Genomic DNA, 18,478 nt, shown 5'->3' with positions numbered 1-18,478 from the left:
TTATGAAAATTAAATGATAGCATTGTAGTTGTGGGTGGGCCCCTATTTGTCTCCTGGCAACCAATATTTTTAGACCCAGTCCACCACTGTGTGTGTGTGTGTGGCTGAGTGTGTGTGTGTGTGGTTGTCTATTCTCACTCTAGATACCAACTGACCTGCCGCGTGTTTCAAAGATTTATTGTCTTTGTTTGAAATTAATAGCATTTCTTTATTGTCTAAATCGTCTTGTAAAAAAGGTGAAGTCACAGGTTTACAGAGTAGGCTGGATTCTCTTAGTTACGAAGATGGACTCTATATTAAAATATTTTATTCAGGCATTTTCATAAAAACAAATCAAAGCAGAAGAAAAATCGTACAACATTATAAATAATCAATACCCACCCCCCCCCCCCCCCGCTCCCCACCATCACCCCCTTCTCCATCCTGCCTTCCCCATTTTCACCCCCTTACCTCCCTCCCTCACTCCGTCCTTACTCACCCCTCAATCCTCCTTAAAGAACGGCTTCCACCTCCGAGCAACTGACCCCCTCAAGACCAACTTGACCTTCATTGTAGTAGTTCATTATATTCACAATGCCCCCCCACCCCCCACCCCACCTCACACCCACACCTTAAAACCCCTCCTGACCCGCGGGGTCTTCCGCACCCACACAAACCCAGAAATCAACGCATGGACCTTTCTAAAGAATGCCTTTGGGGCAAAGATTGGGAGGTTCAGAAACACGAACAGAAACCTTGGCAGCCTCATCATTCTCACTGTCTGCACCCTTCCCGCCAGTGACAGCGACTGCACATCCCACCCCTTAAAGTCCCCCTTCACCTGCTCCACCAACTGGGTCAAAGACAACTTGTGCAACTGTGCCCAAACCCGCGTGAATGCCCAAGTATCTAAAACTCATCCCGACTACCTATACAGCAGCTCTCCGAATCTCCTCTCCCACCCTCTAACCTCAATTGGGAACACCTCGCTCTTTTCCATGTTCAACTTGTACCCAGAGAACCCACCCAAATCCTCCAGAACCACCATCAAGCCCCCAATACCAACCAGTGGGTCCAAAATGTATAATAACCGGTCGTAAGTATACAGCGGGACCCTAGGGACAGCATGGTGACGCTTTGGTTCGCACAGCTGCCTCACGGCACTGAGGTCCCAGGTTCGATCCCTGCTCTGGGTCACTGGCCATGTGGAGTTTGCAAATTCTCTCCGTGTTTGCGTGGGTTTCACCCCCACAACATAAAGATGTGCAAGGCAAGTGGATTGGCAACGCTAAATTGCCCCTTAATTGGTCTGAATAAATGTGCCGCCTGATATCGGGGCAGGTAATGTATCAAGTTGTTCCTGGTGGTCGCTTAAAACAAATGGCAAGTCCCATCCATATGTAAAAGAAATGGGACAATCTCAGGCAGCTCGCGAAGATTATTCAGAGGAGGCCGGAGGCTTAATGTGTTTGTAAATTAAGTGAAGTGCAGCCCACCATCAGAGCGAATGAAGACACTGACAACAGTGATATGCTTGCAATTCATCAGAGTTTATTGTCATTACATTCCTTAAGAAAGAAAGAAAAATTCCCCAGAAATGATTTGAATAAAATACCTGGTGTACACCAGAGATGAAACCTCATGACACAGTCTTAGGAAAAATCAAAATGCTGGTAACTGTCACAATCTGTTTAGAAACTGGCAGAGTGGATTTCCCGGCCCACATTAACCGGGAAAATTCTTTAATGATGGGCAACGCCACAAACCAACTTGCCAGCTGAGATGTGAAGGCAACGGCCATGAAATCATGTGATAGTTCTTGATTGTCGACTTCACGAACGATGAACACTTCTGTTCATGGCGGACGGAGAAATGTCATGTCTGACATATTCAAAATCACGAGGGGTCTGGACAGAGTAGATGGGGGAAAATTGTCCCCTTTCACGAGAGGATAGAGAACGAGGGAACATATTGAAAATCATTGACAAATGAAGCAAAAGCGATGGGAGAAAAAGGTTTTTCATGCCGCGTGCAGTGAAGTTCTGGAATGCATTGTCTGCGAGTGTGGAGGAATGTTCAATTGAAGCATTCCACAGGAGAGTAGACTGTTGTTTGGAAAGGAAGAATGCTGGGCCATGGAGAGAAGGTGGGAGTGTGGCATTAAGGGAATTGATGGTGCAGAGTGCTGCTGCCGACACGATGGGCTGAACTAACATCCAAGGCTGACCTTGCAAGATCATCCATTTAAAGTATATTCTGTTGATCCATTTTGTTGAAATGTGTGGGTCTATACGGTAAGGGTTCATTCAGATTTAATTGCAAGGTTTCAGCTCATTAATTTTATTTTAGGGATGTTCTTTGCTGCATCCCATCCATAATTAAATGGGCTTGAGCACCCTGGGACCAAAGCATTTGTAGGTTTTTATCAGAATTCTGCTTCAATCATTGACAACGAAGGGCCTCAAAATGGGATCAGAATGTACTTAAAATGAAATCCTGGAAGATTAAATTAGGCAATAGGGGCAAAGCCCATACGATTGTTTCCTCTGTCGAAGATGGAATAATACGCTCCAATGAAGACATCTCCCAGAATCCAGAGGCCTCCGCCAGAGCCTGGAAGGTACATGCCTTCAAATCCACTTGAACAGCTACCGCCATACTGTAAAAAATGCAAAGAGTGAGAGTTAGTTCCCCAGAACGACTTCATTGCAAATACTTTTTTTAAATTATAAATTTAGAGTACCCAATTATTTTTTCCAATTAAGGGTCAATTTAGCATGGCCAATCCACCTACCCTGCACATCTTTTGGGTTGTGGGGGTGAAACCCACGCAGACACGGGGAGAATGAGCAAACTCCACACGGACAGTGACCCAGGGCCGGGATTCGAACCCGGGACCTCAGCGCCGTAGGCAGCAATGCTAACCACTACACCACTGTGCTGCCCTTTCATTGCAAATACTGATTCTTTTGTCAGTATCGTCATCAAAAATGAAACTAGCTTCCATATTTTATTCTATTTGGATCACATGATGTTATCTCAAATTAATGAACTAAAAACAATTTCCCCTGCTCTTGATTTTTGTTTTGTCGGCTGTAGCCATCTGCACCAGTCAATTATCACCCAGTAACTTTCCAGGCTAAAGGAGAAACTAAAGTTTATCACTTGAAAGCACAGATGAGCCCTCACACAATTAACTTGTCAAGATGTACAATGGCCGAGAAAATAAATTTATTTCAAAGAGATTAGAAAAAGACGTTAATTGGCAACGTTCTTCAAACAAAAGTGAAGATTTGATGAATTTTGTTTGGTCACCGGTGATTTGAAGCTGGATGCTTGGGAAACATGTAGGGCGAGATTTTCCGACCATTCCACCAGGGGGAACCTCTGGTACCACCGATGGTGACTCTCCAATGCGGGTTCTCCATCAGCGCAGGGTGGGAACAATGGGAAACCCCATTGGCAGCACTGGGACCGTAGGTGGTCCACTGCCGGCCAATAGCGGCCCACCCCCACCACTCAGGGGGTGGGTGGGAAAAAAACCCATTGTGCCTCACACAGGAATAAGTACTCAAATGAATTTGGCTGAAGTTTCTCTGTAATGGAACCAACACAAATTTTAATAATTTGGTCCATCAGTCTCTTAATCTGTCCACCACTGTTCTGCACTACACACCTATGGGTGTGGTTGTGCCAACATAATTTGACACTATCAGGGACAAAGGCAGCCCATGTGATCGATAGCCCATCAGCACCCTTAAGCACTCATTTCCTCCACAAATGATGAACCACGGCAGCAGCGTGCACCATCGGCAAGATTCACGACAGCAATGTGCCAGGTCTTCTCCAACCACACGTTTCTAGCCTGAAACCTCGATCATTGAGAAGGATGAGAGCAGGGAGTGCACGCGACCACTATCACCTCCAGCTTCCCCTCCAAGTCACATGCCATCATGACTTGGACACATATTCCCATTCCTTCATTGTTGCTGGGTCAAAATCGTGAAACTCCTTTCCCAGCCGCACTTTGGGAATACCTTCACAACAGGTGCTGCAGTGGTTTATGAAAATATCTCATCACTGCCTTCGCAAGAGCAACTGAGGAAGAGCCATCAATGCCGGCCTTGACAGTGACACTCACATCCAAAGAATTCATGCAAAAATTCCCTGCCTTGCATTATCAATTAATATGAAAATTAATTTCCTCACTAACAATAGTATATTTATTTAATCCTACCATTTTGTACATCTTCATTGATTTATTCCTTAATTTCTCCTGAAATTAACTGACCAGCAATTTTATTGGATGCTGAAGTCAGAGAACACAGCCAAATCGTTCAAAGTCAACCAAAACATACCTGGATTGCGTATTGAGATGGAGTAAGGGGATAGTCGATTCCATTGATCGTGAAGACTACGTTTGGCATACTGCCCAAACTGTTGCAGTTGATGGTGTACTGTGAAAGAGGTGAAGTATTGAACAATGATCGTGAGCAAAGTGTTCTCAGAGATACTGCAAGAAATACCTGTGTAGCTGGTAAAATTGATAATGGAATACTACCCACTGCCACCATATAGAAACCGTGTATGCCATTGTGATAACCCTCACCAGGACGACCGGGTAAGTGGCTGATTGATCTCCCCTTGGGCTTCGTAGAATACGAGTTCCCATGGTGAGCGGGCGGAGGCTGGCCCAGCTGGGGCTCGTCAGCCATCGTGGCACTGCCAGGGTGTCCAGGTGGCACAGTCAGGGTAGCAGTGCTAAGGTGCCCGGATGCCAGCGGGAGATCCAGGGTGCCAACCTCTCCTGTTCCTTGGAGCGAGATTGCCAATTGTTGGTAAATTAGGAGTGTGGTTTCTGCTGAGATGCCATGCCGTGAAGGAATTTGATCAAGACAGCCCCAACTCCTTTCACATCAGGTCCTTACAGCAAAGGCTTGAATTTCTTTTGTCCCTTTATTGTAGGTGAGGTTCAAACTTAAATGTGAAATGTGCAAGACAGGAGACAAATTCATCTCATTACCCATTCTCCCACCCCGCCCTTGTACATTATTGTGCTTCTAAAGAGTGGTCTGTGATACAAATAATGGAAGAGAATGACAATGCCTATTACTGTTTGCTGCATTTAGATTTAGTAGTTGAGGCTCCTTCATTAAAAGGAATAAAGGGTTTGGGCCGGAAAGTGGAGCTGAGTCCACAAAAGATCAGCCATGATCTCATTGAATGGCGGAGCAGGCTCGAAGGGCCAGATGGCCTACTCCTGCTCCTAGTTCTTATGTAAAAGCTTTATATAAAATATCTGAACTCTGAAATAAGTAAAGCATCAACTTCTAAATGTGACAAAATGAGAAGGGCACCAGCAGCAACTCCTGAGGTTGATTTTAAAATCTGTGATGTTCCATAGAAGCTTACCTCGCCATAGTAACCTTCAGTGGCGCCGATGGCTTGCTGGATAGAGCTGATATCTGAACTGGGGCCAGTGAGCAGAGAAGTCCCTGTGTCAACGATGGCCTGACAGCCTCCATTACAGGCCACAGCCTGTCCATTGACTGTGATGCTGAAAGAGGAAAAGCAGTTATACTTAACTGAACCCATTCTCTCCCGAAATCTCTCAGCCTCTCTACTTCTCTCTCCTCCTTTAACCTGCTCATTAAAATCTACCTCTCTGACCAATCATTTGCTTACCTGTCCCACCTCCTTATAATAATATCAGAACATAAAATATGAGCAGAAGGCATTGCCACTGTTTGAACCTGCTCACCCATTCAACTAAATTACAGCAAACCTTTGACCTCAATTCCAGCTTCCCGTACTATCCCCATAACCATCATTTTCTGAATAGCCAACAAGCTTATCAAGCTATGTTTGGATATACTCAGTGACTGAGCGTGTGCAACGTTGGGTTAACGCCAAAGATTCTCAGCTCTTTGAATTAAGAATTTCCTCGTCCAGTCCAAAACAGCTGACCACTTATTCTAAGACTTTAACCCCTAGTTCTATACTTTCCAATCAAGGGAAATATCTACTCTGCCTAGTTTTATGTACCCCGCCGACAATGGATAACAAATCAAACATTCGATAATCGGCAAATTCACCAAGATCTCTGAGGGAGTGCTCTTATGCAAACTTTCACAACAGGTTTGCCCTCGGATGTATTGACCCTTTACTTTCTGGATTTAAACAATGGTCCAATCGTGGTTTGGAAGGTGTCCTTTCATTGGCTCGTTTCATGTGTTTCTCGCTAACTGCTGAAAGCTGTTCCACAGAACTCTACTGTCACTCGAATATTTCCACATCAAACGTGTGATTTGCAGTGTTAACTGCAATGTGAATGTGGCAGAATGCATGGCAGTTGTACAATGGCCATTTACCTGTCCACACTGATTTGCCAGTAATCTTGTCGACTGACAGGCACCCAGTTGATTTGACCTCTGTAGTGGTATGGATCAATTCCACCAAAAACAACTTCACTTCCGGACTCATCATTCTCTCTGTAAAACAATTCAACTGGAATGTTAATTTCAGCAGTGGCCTGTCTGATATTGAATGAATAAAACAGAAGTTCAGAAATTCCTGAGCAGCGATATGTTTCATTTTGGGTTTGTACAATGTGGTGTCATTAACCATTGAAAATCAGACCAAAGTCATTGTTTTGCTAAATGAAAAAAAAAAACGCATTTGATCCTCTCTGTGTCGGTGTGAATTAGGTATCATTCTTTCCAAAATCCCTGAAAGATATTTTTATCCAATTTCCCATCTGTAACTCAATTCATAAAATCTAAAGGAGTTGAATTTTTCCACAGCGAACCAATTGATGTCCTTAGAACTTAGCCAGAAGATGGAAAGACTGGCTGATATGAAAACAATTCATTAGATTGACTGGAACAATGCAAGGGGGGGTGGCACGGTTATCACTGCTGCCTCACAGCACCAGGGTCCCAGGTTCAATTACGACCTTGGGTGACTGTGTGGAGTTTGCACATTCTTCCCTTACCTGCGTGGGTTTCCTCCGGGTGCTCTGGTTTCCTCCCACAGTCCAAAGATGTGCAGGTTAGGTGGATTAGCCACGCTAAAATGCCTTGTAGTATCCAAAAGGTTAGGTGGGGTTTTGCGGATAGTGTGGGGTAGTGGGCCTGGGTAGGATGCTCTTTCAGAGGATTGGTACAAACCTGATGGGCTAAATGGCCTCATCTGCACCATAGAGATTCCATGAAAGAAGGGCAAGGAAAGACAATAGCATATCTATTTTCTATGTATTCTCCGCTTTGAAGAAAGAAGGTTCTGTGGTCACCCTAAGCAAATCCCCCATGTTATGCAGGATGCTACATCATGTGGACGGATGAATTAGGAGCAGGAAAGGGCCACTTGGCCCCTCGAGTCTACACCACTATTCAGGAAGACTATGGCTGATTTGATTGTAGCCCCACTCCGTTGTTACTGAGATCAAAGTGCAAAAAAGTTCAGAACACCTACCTGGTCAGGTAAAAAGCAAACAGGTCCTGTTCCACCAGATTCTGGGACATCATGTTATCAAAAAAAGGTGTGATGCCGGATGCTGCGAGGTCTGGATAGGCCAATCCGAGAATCCCATCCATTTGATAAGCGGAAAATGCGTTCCCAGGTTCAGTTTCAGTTAACCCAAATTCCTGCTGTGTGACAGCTGAGTATGCGACCTAGAAGAAAGAGGAACGCTAACTTGTTGTCAGGCATTATTAAACCGAGAATCATCAATAAACAATATTGGGCTGGATTCTCCGTCAGCTGATGCCGGAGTCGGGAAACACGATTGGGTGGAGATCCGGCTCTGGCGCCGGAATGGTGGTGGGTGCCGGATTCAAGCCAAATCACAATTCTCCGTCGCCTCAACAGTGGAGTCAATTCGTTCCACTCCGCACATGCAGTAAACACCGTTGACATATCATTAGCGGGCCTGACCCGGTATTCTCCGGGGCCTCCGCAATTCTCCGCCTCCACCTGGGGAAAGTTCCCGACGGCGAGGATCCCTCGAGCTTTTATAAATTGTGAAACAGGCGCCGTGGCTCCTCCGCGAGAGAGAGGGGCTACGGGAAGCGTCCAACATCACCATAGTTTGCTGACAGTTGTGCCACTTGCCAGGGGAGCTTTTGACAGGGCCGGGGGATATAGTGCGGGACGGCCAGGAGGTGGCCCATTGGGGTGGGAGTGGATGGGCACGGAACACCATTGCCGCAGCCTGCAGGGCAGCCTTGCAGCTGCTCATGCCGCTGACTGCCCGCTGTGAACACGGGTCTTATGGGTGCCTCCCCAGGCCAACCCTTCAGCGCCCTCTAGCCCAAGCCGACCCACCAATGGGATGAGTGCACTCCAGCCCAACCAGTGGCATCTTGTTGACTGGGATGAGTGTGCGTGGAGAGTGTAATGCGTATACGCAGCCACAGCTTGCAGCCTCCTGAATGTCAATCACAGACTCGGCGAATCCCGTACCATTTTCCATTGGAATCGATTGTGCTCCACACGGCGCTGGTGCTAGCCCCTGAACAGTCGCTGAATCGGTCCAGGTGCGGCGCCAGTTTTGCTGTCATGGAAGTCCACAAATCCAGCCCGGCTTCAACACTTAGTCCCAGGAACTCTGAATTCCGCCCATTGTTGTCCGGGTCAGGCATGACTTTAACTTAATGAATGCAACAATTATGAGATAGCCCAACAGGATGAAACTGTTGCTGTTCCTCAGGCTGATACATTACAAAGCAACAAAGTATAATTCTGACTTTTATTGATGCAGGGATGGAATATAAACACTTGTGTCTGAACAATCCTAACCTCACAGGAACCGTATCATTGCCTGTGTAACAAACAGTGCGTGTGTACCCTACATGGGATCCAGGGTGGACATGACGTGCCTACTAGGAGAATCAAGGATCTATCTACCTCTGCCTTACAAACATTCAAAAACTCTGCTACCTTTTCAGGAAGCACTCACAACCCTCAGAGAAAAATATTTTCCACAGCTGGCAATGCCAAGGTGCCTAGGTGGCATCTTGCCTGTGCCGGGAATTGGGCCCGGGAGTGCCCTGCCCTTCTGAGATAGGGTGAAGGCAGCTCAAGGAATGCCCAAGCGGTAAGTCCGGGAGTCGAGTTGGGAAGGTTGAGAGATCGGAGCGGCATTTAAAAATGGCGCCCCGATCTCTTCCTGCACTGACAACCTCCTCAGTGCAGGAAATGAAGTTAGGTGTAGCCCGGTGGGACTTACGTCGCTGAGGCTCGAAAAAAGAACAGAGTCCCGTTCAATAAGGCAAATGGAATGTTGTCCTTCATTGCTAGAGGGATGGAGTTTAAGACTAGGGAGGTTATGCTGCAATTGTATAAGGTGTTAGTGAGGCCACACCTGGAGTATTGTGTTCAGTTTTGGTCTCCTTACCTGAGAAAGGGCGTACTGGCACTGGAGGGTGTGCAGAGGAGATTCACTAGGTTAATCCCAGACCTGAAGGGGTTGGATTATGAGGAGAGGTTGAGTAGACTGGGACTGTACTCGTTGGAATTTAGAAGGATGAGGGGGGATCTTATAGAAACATTTAAAATTATGAAGGGAATAGATAGGATAGATGCGGGCAGGTTGTTTCCACTGGCGGGTGACAGCAGAACTAGGGGACATAGCCTCAAAATAAGGGGAAGTAGATTTAGGACTGAGTTTAGGAGGAACTTCTTCACCCAAAGGGTTGTGAATCTATGGAATTCCTTGCCCAGTGAAGCAGTTGAGGCTCCTTCATTACATGTTTTTAAGGTAAAGATAGATAGCTTTTTGAAGAATAAAGGGATTAAGGGTTATGGTGTTTGGGCCGGAAAGTGGAGCTCAGTCCACAAAAGATCAGCCATGATCTAATTGAATGGCGGAGCAGGCTCGAGGGGCCAGATGGCCTACTCCTGCTCCTCGTTCTTATGTTCTTATGTTCTTATGTAATAAGGGGTTGTTCTCTGTGCTACAAGCGCTGGTAAATATCCCGCTAAACACGCACGTCACGGTACTCTATTTCTGTTCCGTTAAATCCCGCACGCCACTCGTTCTATCTTGCTGGACAGAAAATGGCCCATTTATGCTTACTCTCTGTCTTCTGTTAGGTGGCCAACCTTCTATCTATGCCAATATGTTACCATGAGCTCTTATTTTCCGCCAGGAAATGTGACACCCTTTCAAATGCCTTCTGAAATTCACAGTACAGTACATCCACTGTTTCCCCTTTATCCATAGCAATCCAATAAAAATGGTTAGACATGACTTCCCCTTCATGAAACCATATTGACTCTGTCTGATGAATTTATCAACGTGCCCTGATAGAACATCTTTAATAATAGCATCTGACATTTTCCCTGTGACAGATTCTAAGCCAACTGGCCTATAATTTCCTGCTTTCTGTCTCTCTCCCTTTTTGTATAAAGGGGTTACATTAGTTGATTTTTAATCTAATTGGACCTTCCCTCAATCGAATGAATTTTGGAAAATGAAAACCAACACATCAACTCTCCCACTGAGCACTTCTTTCCAGACCTGAGGATGAAATCCACCAGGTCTCGGGCACTTGCCAACCTGCAGTTCCAACAGTTTGCCAAGTATCACTTCATTGTTCTTTTTTGACGTTCCCCCATCCCTGCCAATTGCTGATTTACCGCTTTTTCTGGGATATTACTTGTATTCTCTTTCGTGAAGAATGATGCAAAATATATGTTTCATTCATCAGCGTGTCCTTACTTTCCATCGTTAATTCTTCGAAATCTCTTTCCAAAGGGGCAATGCTCAATTTGTTGACTGTTTTCATTACAAAATATTTATGTAAACTCCTGCTATCAAAATTATATTTCTGGCTGGATTTCTCTCATTCCCTGAATTTTCCCTTCTTATTTAGCTTTCAGTCACTTGAATGTTGAGGATATCAGAATGTCTAGGACAATGCTGGTAACAGGCAGGCTTATCGGCTGCCAGCGAGGACGGGGAATTTGGCGCTCAGACGAAACACCATTCGCCGCAGCGGGAACGGGGGATCTCGCCGGTGTGAAGGAGCGGAGAGAATCAAAGTCGACCACTCGAAATCCTCCTGCAACTTATCATGTTCAACTTTGTTGACCACCACCTTCATTACCATTGTCTAATCTGCAATTTCAGCAATGTTGAAAATGTTGGGTCTCTGATTTTTGGCTCTTTTTTTCCAGGATACGTTGCTGCTGAACCCAAATGAACTTTCCGTTTTATTGTCGGGCTGCTGGCAAGGCCTGCATTTATTGCCCATCCCTAATTGCCCTTGAGAAGTTGGTTTTGAGGCACCTTCTTGAAGCCCTGCAGTCTGTGTTGTGCAGGTACATACACAGCGCAGTTAGGGAAGGAGTTTCAGTATTTTTAGCCAGCTACATTGAAGGAACAGCGATGTAGGTCAGGTGAGGACGGCCTGTGACTTGCAGGGGAACCTGCTTCCCTTTGCCTTCTGGGGAAGGGGGGGGGGGGAGAGGCTGATGGTTCAGAAGTTGCTGTTGAAGGAGCCTTGGTGAATTGCTGAGGTGCATCTTATATATGGTGCACACTGCTGCCCCTGTTTGGGGGGGGGGGGGGGCATTTAAGGTGGTGAATGGGGTGCTGATAAAGCAGGCTTCAACTTACTGAATGTTGAAGCTGCACTCATCCAGACAATTGAAGAATATTCCAATATATTCCTGACTTTAGTCTTGCAAACGGTGGACAGACTTTTGAAGAGTCAGGAGCGAAGTTACTAGTTGCAGAATTCCCTGCCTCTGATCTGCTTTTGCAGCCACAGTATTTATTTGGCTGGTTTAATAAGGACACGGGGATTCTGCACAGAGTTGAAATAAGAACAAACTTTTATTTACACAACTGATATATACACTTCCTGGTAGACCCCTACCGGCTTCCTGCTTGGTCAGTGCCTTACTGACTGACCTTCTATACACTGGGTAATTGAGATTTCTGGTCCAGATTTCTGGTCATTTTGAAGACCTGGATCTGACAGCGGACGGTATTAATATTCAGTGAACTCATGCCTGAATGGACCATATCAGAATTGTGACAGTGTTTTGTATTGACACTATTAGTAAAAGTTACAATATACTCACAGTGACTGTGTCGTAGCCCAGGACTCCAGTCATGCTGCCATAACCGTACTGAACAGACAATGGTTGGCCTGTTGCCCGATAAGTTGAAGACCGACTTGGTGCGAATTTGCTGTGGTTTTCTGTAAAAATGGTATAGCGTTGAATGCTTTGTTTATTTTATTCCCCGACTAGCACAGATCCTACCAAAAATATTCTTTCTAATTCTTTGTTTGTAGTCCTATTTGTTTCTGTTGAATTTTACACCCATTTAAGTGTGGGATGTTGGTGCTGCCGAATGAACCACTTTACATGTCAGCAACCAGCATTATTCGCGAAAGCAGACAGGGTTAAGTGCAGCACGGGTTGGATGTCGAGGAAAAGGCCTCTGCTGTAATACACCATTGTACCATTTTTCATTCCCTCAATCACCATATAGTTACTCTGTGTGAATTTGCCAGTTAATTTCATACTTGGGCAGCATTGTCCTGTGCGTTCATGATTACTAAGAAACAATTCGGATTACCCAAGTTAATTTCATGTAGGACACCTTTGTACCATCAATGTGAAATTGCATAATGTCTGTCACAACCGCAGGACATGCCAAAGTGCTTGACACCCAATGAGGTGTAGCGTGTTGTAGTGTAACACAGCAGCCAGCATGTACACAGACAGGCTCCCACCAAAACAAAGTGATTATGGTCTGATAATCTGTTTTGGTGGTGTTCGTTAAGGGTTAAATATCGACCAACACACTGAATCGTCGCTGTCTTGCTGCTCCTACCAGGAGTTCTGTTGTTGCGGTATGTCACCAGCATCTGTCTATCACTGTACTCGCTCATCCACCGCAGATCATCTGCAATTGCTCCGAGCTGCCTGTCATCCAACTACACCTATATTGACCCCTCTTTCTGCTGTCCTCTGCTCTGGCCTCTGGCAGAGATCTCTGTAGCTCCCAGCTCTGTTCAAATAGCCAAAATACTGACATTTTCTTTTCTGGCGGTCACTTTTTAAATGTATTTTTCCTCTTGCAATTGACGGGACCGGAAGACACTGCGGGTGGAATGGGCTGGAAAACCCTGAAAATTGAATCAATTCGCTGAATTTTCAGATGATCGGGACCCACTAAATATGTCTGAATCAATAGCCAAATTGCTCATAATAGGATAAAATGCGAAATGAGCCTTGGGAAGATGTTTATGAATACGTACCACATGCCGGGCTGGAACAGTAAACTGATGTGACCCAAAGGTTGGATGAGCCAGTGTCAAAGATGACGGTAAAGCTTTGTGGTGGGGTTCCAATGCTGATTGCTCCGTAATAAGACATCTGTAGGGATAGTTTGATGGATGAAACAAGATAAGTTAGAGCTTATTGAAAGTTGCACAGTTGCATTTCAGTACTTGTGGCCAGAACGGGACATTTTCCTGTTCCCATGCTTAAGTCTATTGAACTGTCCAGGTGAAGTTCATAGGAACAAATTAGGTTGGAAGAACCAGTATGTGCCGATACTGGAATCAGCCTGAATTTGCTCTGTATGCTGCACCTGATAATCCCCATCACAGGAACAAGCATCGTGCAATGAAGAATGGAGGGGGGGGGGGGTTTGTTCTGTGTTTGAGCCCAGCATTATTTTGCAAGATAGACCAATGATACCTATTGCTTTGGCCACATTGCCAAATTCAGGCAGTTGCTGTCTTTGTAAAACTGCAAGTCCATCATAAGACCACAAGACCATTAGACATAGGAGCAGAATTAAGCCACTAGTCCTTTTGAATCTGCTCCGCCATTCAATCACGGCTGATATTTTCTTATCCCTATTCTCTTGTCTTCTCCCCATAACCCCTGATCCCCTTATTAATCAAGAACCTATCTATCTCTGTCTTAAAGACACTCAGTGATTTGACCTCCACAGCCTTCTGCGGCAAAGAGTTACACAGATTCACCACCCTCTGGCTGAAGAAATTCCTCCTCATCTCTGTTTTAAAGGATCATCCCTTTAGTCTGATGCTGTGTCCTCAGGTTCTAGTTTTTCCTACAAGTGGAAACATCCTCTCCACGTCCACTCTACCCAGGCCTCGCAGTATCCTGTAAGTTTCAATAAGATCCCCTCATCCTTCTAAACCCCAACGAGTACAGACCCAGAGTCCTCAACCGTTCCTCAAATGACAAGTTCTTCATTCCAGGGATCATTCTTGTGAACATCCTCTGGACCCTTTCCAAGGCCAGCACATCCTTCCTTAGATACAGGCCTAAAACTGCTCACAATACTCCAAATGTGGAGTATTTCACAGGCTTTGCAACATTAAATGTCTATGGTTCCTTTGATTACATATGAATTAGGAGCAGGACAAGGCCATTCAGCCCCTCGAGCCTGCTCCGTCATTCAATGAGATCATGTCTAATCTGATTGCAGCCTCAACTCCGGATTCCCGCCGTCCCCCGTTAACATTCCCCCCCCCCCCACTTGTTAGTCAAGAATCTATCTACCGCTGCCGCAGAATATTCAATGATTCTGCTTCCACCCTCTTTGCAGGAAAAGAGTTTCAAAGACTCACAACCCTGGGAGAGGAAACATTTCTCCTCCTCTCTGCCATAAATGGGTGACCCCCCATTTTTAAACAGTGGCCCCTTGGTGCTAGATTCTCCTACAAGAGGAAACATCCTCTCCACACCAACCCTGTGCAGACCCCTCAGGATCTTATGTCATATGATGTCATCACATGTAATTTCCTGCATGATCCTGACTCCCACTGGGATTGGTGCAGTTATCCCGAGTTCTTTTCTTCAATTTGTTCTTTTTGTCTCGACCTAAATATTCAGGATTACTTACGTCCATGGAGTTTGAAAGTGGCTCTGTACCCATGGACTGGGTGTTGAAGAGCCTACCATATTTGGCATATGGATTGCGTGGGTGATTCTTCAGAAATTCCTCGAGAAGTCCACGATCTTTAAGAACTTGGCGGGCAGATTTCCCTTTCCTCAAGGGGACCCTGCGAAGATCAACAAGACACATAGTAGGAGCTGAAGCAATATTCTGAACAGCCTGCGCTATCGGCTTTTTCATTAAAGCAATAAATGTAAAGTAGCATTGTAACAATGGTTAGGAATATCAGAGTCACTTGCTTCAAAACAGCACGCTAGCTGGAATGGTTCCACCAAGATCAAATTGTTACATTGGGGAGGAATCAGAGCATTGGACTAGGGGAAGCTGGGGAGTATGTCGAGGCCCGGGGGGGGGGGGGGGGGGGGGGGGGGGAGAGTGGGGGGGGGGGGGGGGTTGGAGGAGGGGGGGTTGCTGGGGGGACAATCAGTCATGTGGTGTTCAAAATCTGGAGAAGGGTTTCGGGAAAGCCCAGGGCAAGAGGGGGTCAAGGACTCTCGGTAGGAATTGGAAGAGCAAACTTGCTTCTGGATCATGTGGACAGTTAACAGGCAAGACTCTACCTTTCTGGGCCTCTGCCTCTTGCTCCAGTTCATGGCAGGTCTGGATCTGACCACTGACATGTGACCACCTCTCACTCATTCAGACTTCAAGATAAAATGACCTATTTGACGACCGATGATGTGATTGGAGTTCAATCTGCATATTTAAATAGGATCTCACCTATACTTTTCTCTGCAACAGCCTTGGATGGAGATTGTCAGGAGCAGGTAAACAATCAATAAATGAAAGGTAGGTTGATAAAGATACGTTGGATTATTTAAGAGAACATGAGGATAATGGGGAAATATTTAATCCGGAAATGATGAAAAGGAAATGGAACCAAAAACCATCAACGACTGATCCTAGTACAAAAGCAAAATCCTGCAGATGCTGGAAATCTGAAATAAAATTGCACAAAACATTTAATAGAAAATGCAAGAGAAAGTAACAATACATAAGAATGGAAATTTGGCTGCATAGGTACAGGTGAAATGAAAGGCCCAAATCTCCTGTTCTCCGGATGGTCACAGACAGAACGTATGACCGAGGGTGCGCTTCGGGACTCTGTGGAATCTTCACACGCTGACCCACCTCAGTTTCAACTTCCAGTGGGCAACTCTCCCTACATTCTGTGACCCTCCACCAATGTCCCCGGCTCTTGGCGAGAGTTGGAGATTTCGGGCAGTTGCATGGTGCATACCTGCCCTTTCATTCAAACTGCCCATTTTCCTACCTGATCAAGCATTCAGAGAGCTGGAGGCAAGCAAGAGTAATCAGCAGCCACTTCATCTTGTCAGGTACCTGTCCAGGTGTCTGTGACATTTGTGAACATTCAGGCCCATTTTATACTGTTCTGCATCGACCTCTGTCATTGTTCAAAAGTCAAATAATATAGATCGTTAAAAATATCACAAGATCATCGTAACTAAGTCCTGATGTAAGGGCACACAGATTGCACATTATATTTAATAATCACCAGCTAATATTTTGGTGATTAGACATTGTAGGTGTCAAAGAGTAAGAACTGATAAGAAGGCCATGTGTATATTTGTAAAGTGAGATAACATTGAGTTCTTGTGGTCTGAACTTGTTCCATAAGCTGGTCACATTTAGCTCTTGGAATGTACGACGATTATAGAAACCTGGAACATGTTTCAAGCATAAGGTACATAGGTGGCAGATTGTTCCCTATTTAAAAAAAGATTAAAAAGAAAAATAGCTGCATTTTATAGCATCTTTTGTCTCAGCCAATTTCTTACATTTGGGCAAAGTCACTCTTGTAATGTCAGAAACATGGGAGCCAATTTGTACACAGCAAGATCCAGCAGGAAATGTTAAAGAAAATGATATTCCTGTCTCAGAATTACAAAGTCAATGTGCAGAGTGGATGGGGAAAGCCCCTAATCCATCTCCTTGCTTGCTCCAGTTCAAATTCTACATGGAATCCACTTCATGGTCCCCACAAAATAAACATGCTCGGTCCAAGCTGACAAGGACAAGGTGTTGGCCTCTTGGCGGAGAGCAACATCTCAGAAAGATGGCACAACATGCACATTGACACGCATGCTGCAGCCTGGAGCTATGCATGGTGATAGACGTAGACATAGAATTTACAGTGCAGAAGGAGGCCATTCGGCCCATCGAGTCTGCACCGGCCCTTGGAAAGAGCCGAGTGATGGTAAAGGATCCAATTTCTTTCCAACACATGGCTGACCAGACATCTCTCTCACTTTGCCTTTGCTGTGTGTGAGAATGATTTACCAAATTGACAATTGACCTGTTTTGGCCACATTATGAATGCACCGTCCTCAAACCTCACGTCCCGGAGAGGGAACTAAAACCAGAGCCTCAGACTCGGAGGCAGGGACACAGCCCCCTGCCCCACACGGTCTCCATTCCTAGTCAGCTATCTGAAGTTATTTCCAACTCTGAAGTTCCCCGAAAAGAGCTGGATTGCTCATGATCAAAATTGTCCTCTCACAAAGTCATTCCACCAATTATTCTCCCATGTTCCCGATGCACTGCGATAGATGAGTGATTTGCATTTGAGAGAAATTACCAATCCTCTTTTATATGTCTCCATTCTTATTGATTCTTCATTTTAATTTCACTTTCTAATCACTGGTCTGGGTGAGTTAAAGCAAATGTAGCCCAGGAAGGAAGGATTGATTATATTCCGCCAATAGTTTTTTTCAAATGACTCAACCAACCAAAGTTCGATTTAAAAAACAAATGAAATCACAAAGTACGTCGAGTGTTTAATTCTCCTGATGTCTTGATCAACATCCTTCCCTCAACCATCCCCATTAAAAATAGATTGTCCATTTGTTAATTTGCTGTTAATGGGATCTTTCTGGGGCGGGATTACTGGCTGCATCTGTGTGTGTGTGATGACAGCGACTGCATTTCAGAAAACAATTAATTGGATGGGAAACAATTTGACAAACCCTGAGGATGTGATAAATTGGCAGGTAAATTTAAATCCTTTCGTTTTGGGCAGTGAACAGTTTGGTAAAATCTCCACCAGTAAAGTTAGTGAAACTTAGTGCAAGTGAGCACTGTCCCCTCTTGCCGATAATTGTCCAAATTGGACTCTAAGGGACATGGTGGGAGAGGAAAAGGACGAGTTTCCTGCCAGCTGTATTGGTGGATGTTGGTGCTGTATAGTTCGTTGCACAGCTCATTAAATACTCATCCGTGGGAAAAGTACGCTGCCAGGTTGCTTCTGATTGTCTCACCATGCTGGGACCTCACCACTGCATCGCTCCGGGCACCATACTTAAAGCTTAATCACGCGAGGGCGGCACGGTGGCGTAGTGAGTAACACAGCAGCCTCACGGCGCTGAGGTCCTAGGTTCGATCCCGGCTCTGGGTCACTGTCCATGTGGAGTTTGCACATTCTCCCCATGTTTGCGTGGGTTTCGCTCCCACAACCCAAAGATGTGCAGGGTCAGTGGATTGGCCACATTAAATTGCCCCTTCATTGGAAAAAGGAATTGGGTA

At 45.4% G+C, this 18,478-nt stretch overlaps 1 protein-coding gene across 1 annotated transcript; it reads right to left on the bottom strand.

Moving 5' to 3' along the window:
* Positions 1-1,508: 1,508 nt before the first annotated feature.
* Positions 1,509-16,289, bottom strand: LOC119978024 (pepsin A-like). Its single transcript, XM_038819350.1, has 9 exons — positions 16,209-16,289; positions 14,882-15,041; positions 13,260-13,377; positions 12,073-12,191; positions 7,453-7,652; positions 6,351-6,470; positions 5,392-5,536; positions 4,338-4,436; positions 1,509-2,638 (listed from the first exon to the last, which is right to left on the bottom strand). The coding sequence occupies exons 1-9, from the start codon at positions 16,262-16,264 to the stop codon at positions 2,489-2,491; spliced, it is 1,167 nt and encodes a 388-aa protein (XP_038675278.1). The 5' UTR covers positions 16,265-16,289; the 3' UTR covers positions 1,509-2,488.
* Positions 16,290-18,478: the final 2,189 nt, after the last annotated feature.

The sequence above is a fragment of the Scyliorhinus canicula genome, chromosome 15 (genome assembly GCF_902713615.1).
Source record: "Scyliorhinus canicula chromosome 15, sScyCan1.1, whole genome shotgun sequence".
NCBI lineage: Eukaryota > Metazoa > Chordata > Chondrichthyes > Carcharhiniformes > Scyliorhinidae > Scyliorhinus > Scyliorhinus canicula.
The sequence above is the reverse complement of the archived record's forward strand: the minus strand, read 5'-3'. Positions and strand labels throughout refer to the sequence as shown.

Coding starts and splice junctions, on each gene's coding strand:
- LOC119978024 (XM_038819350.1), bottom strand. CDS start 16,264: ATGAAGTGGCTGCTGATTACTCTTGCTTGCCTCCAGCTCTCTGAATGC. Junction 7,653..12,072: donor TGGGCTACGACACAGTCACT/GTGAGTATATTG, acceptor TCTTTCTTCTAG/GTCGCATACTCAGCTGTCAC. Junction 4,437..5,391: donor CTGAAGGTTACTATGGCGAG/GTAAGCTTCTAT, acceptor CCTCTTTCACAG/TACACCATCAACTGCAACAG.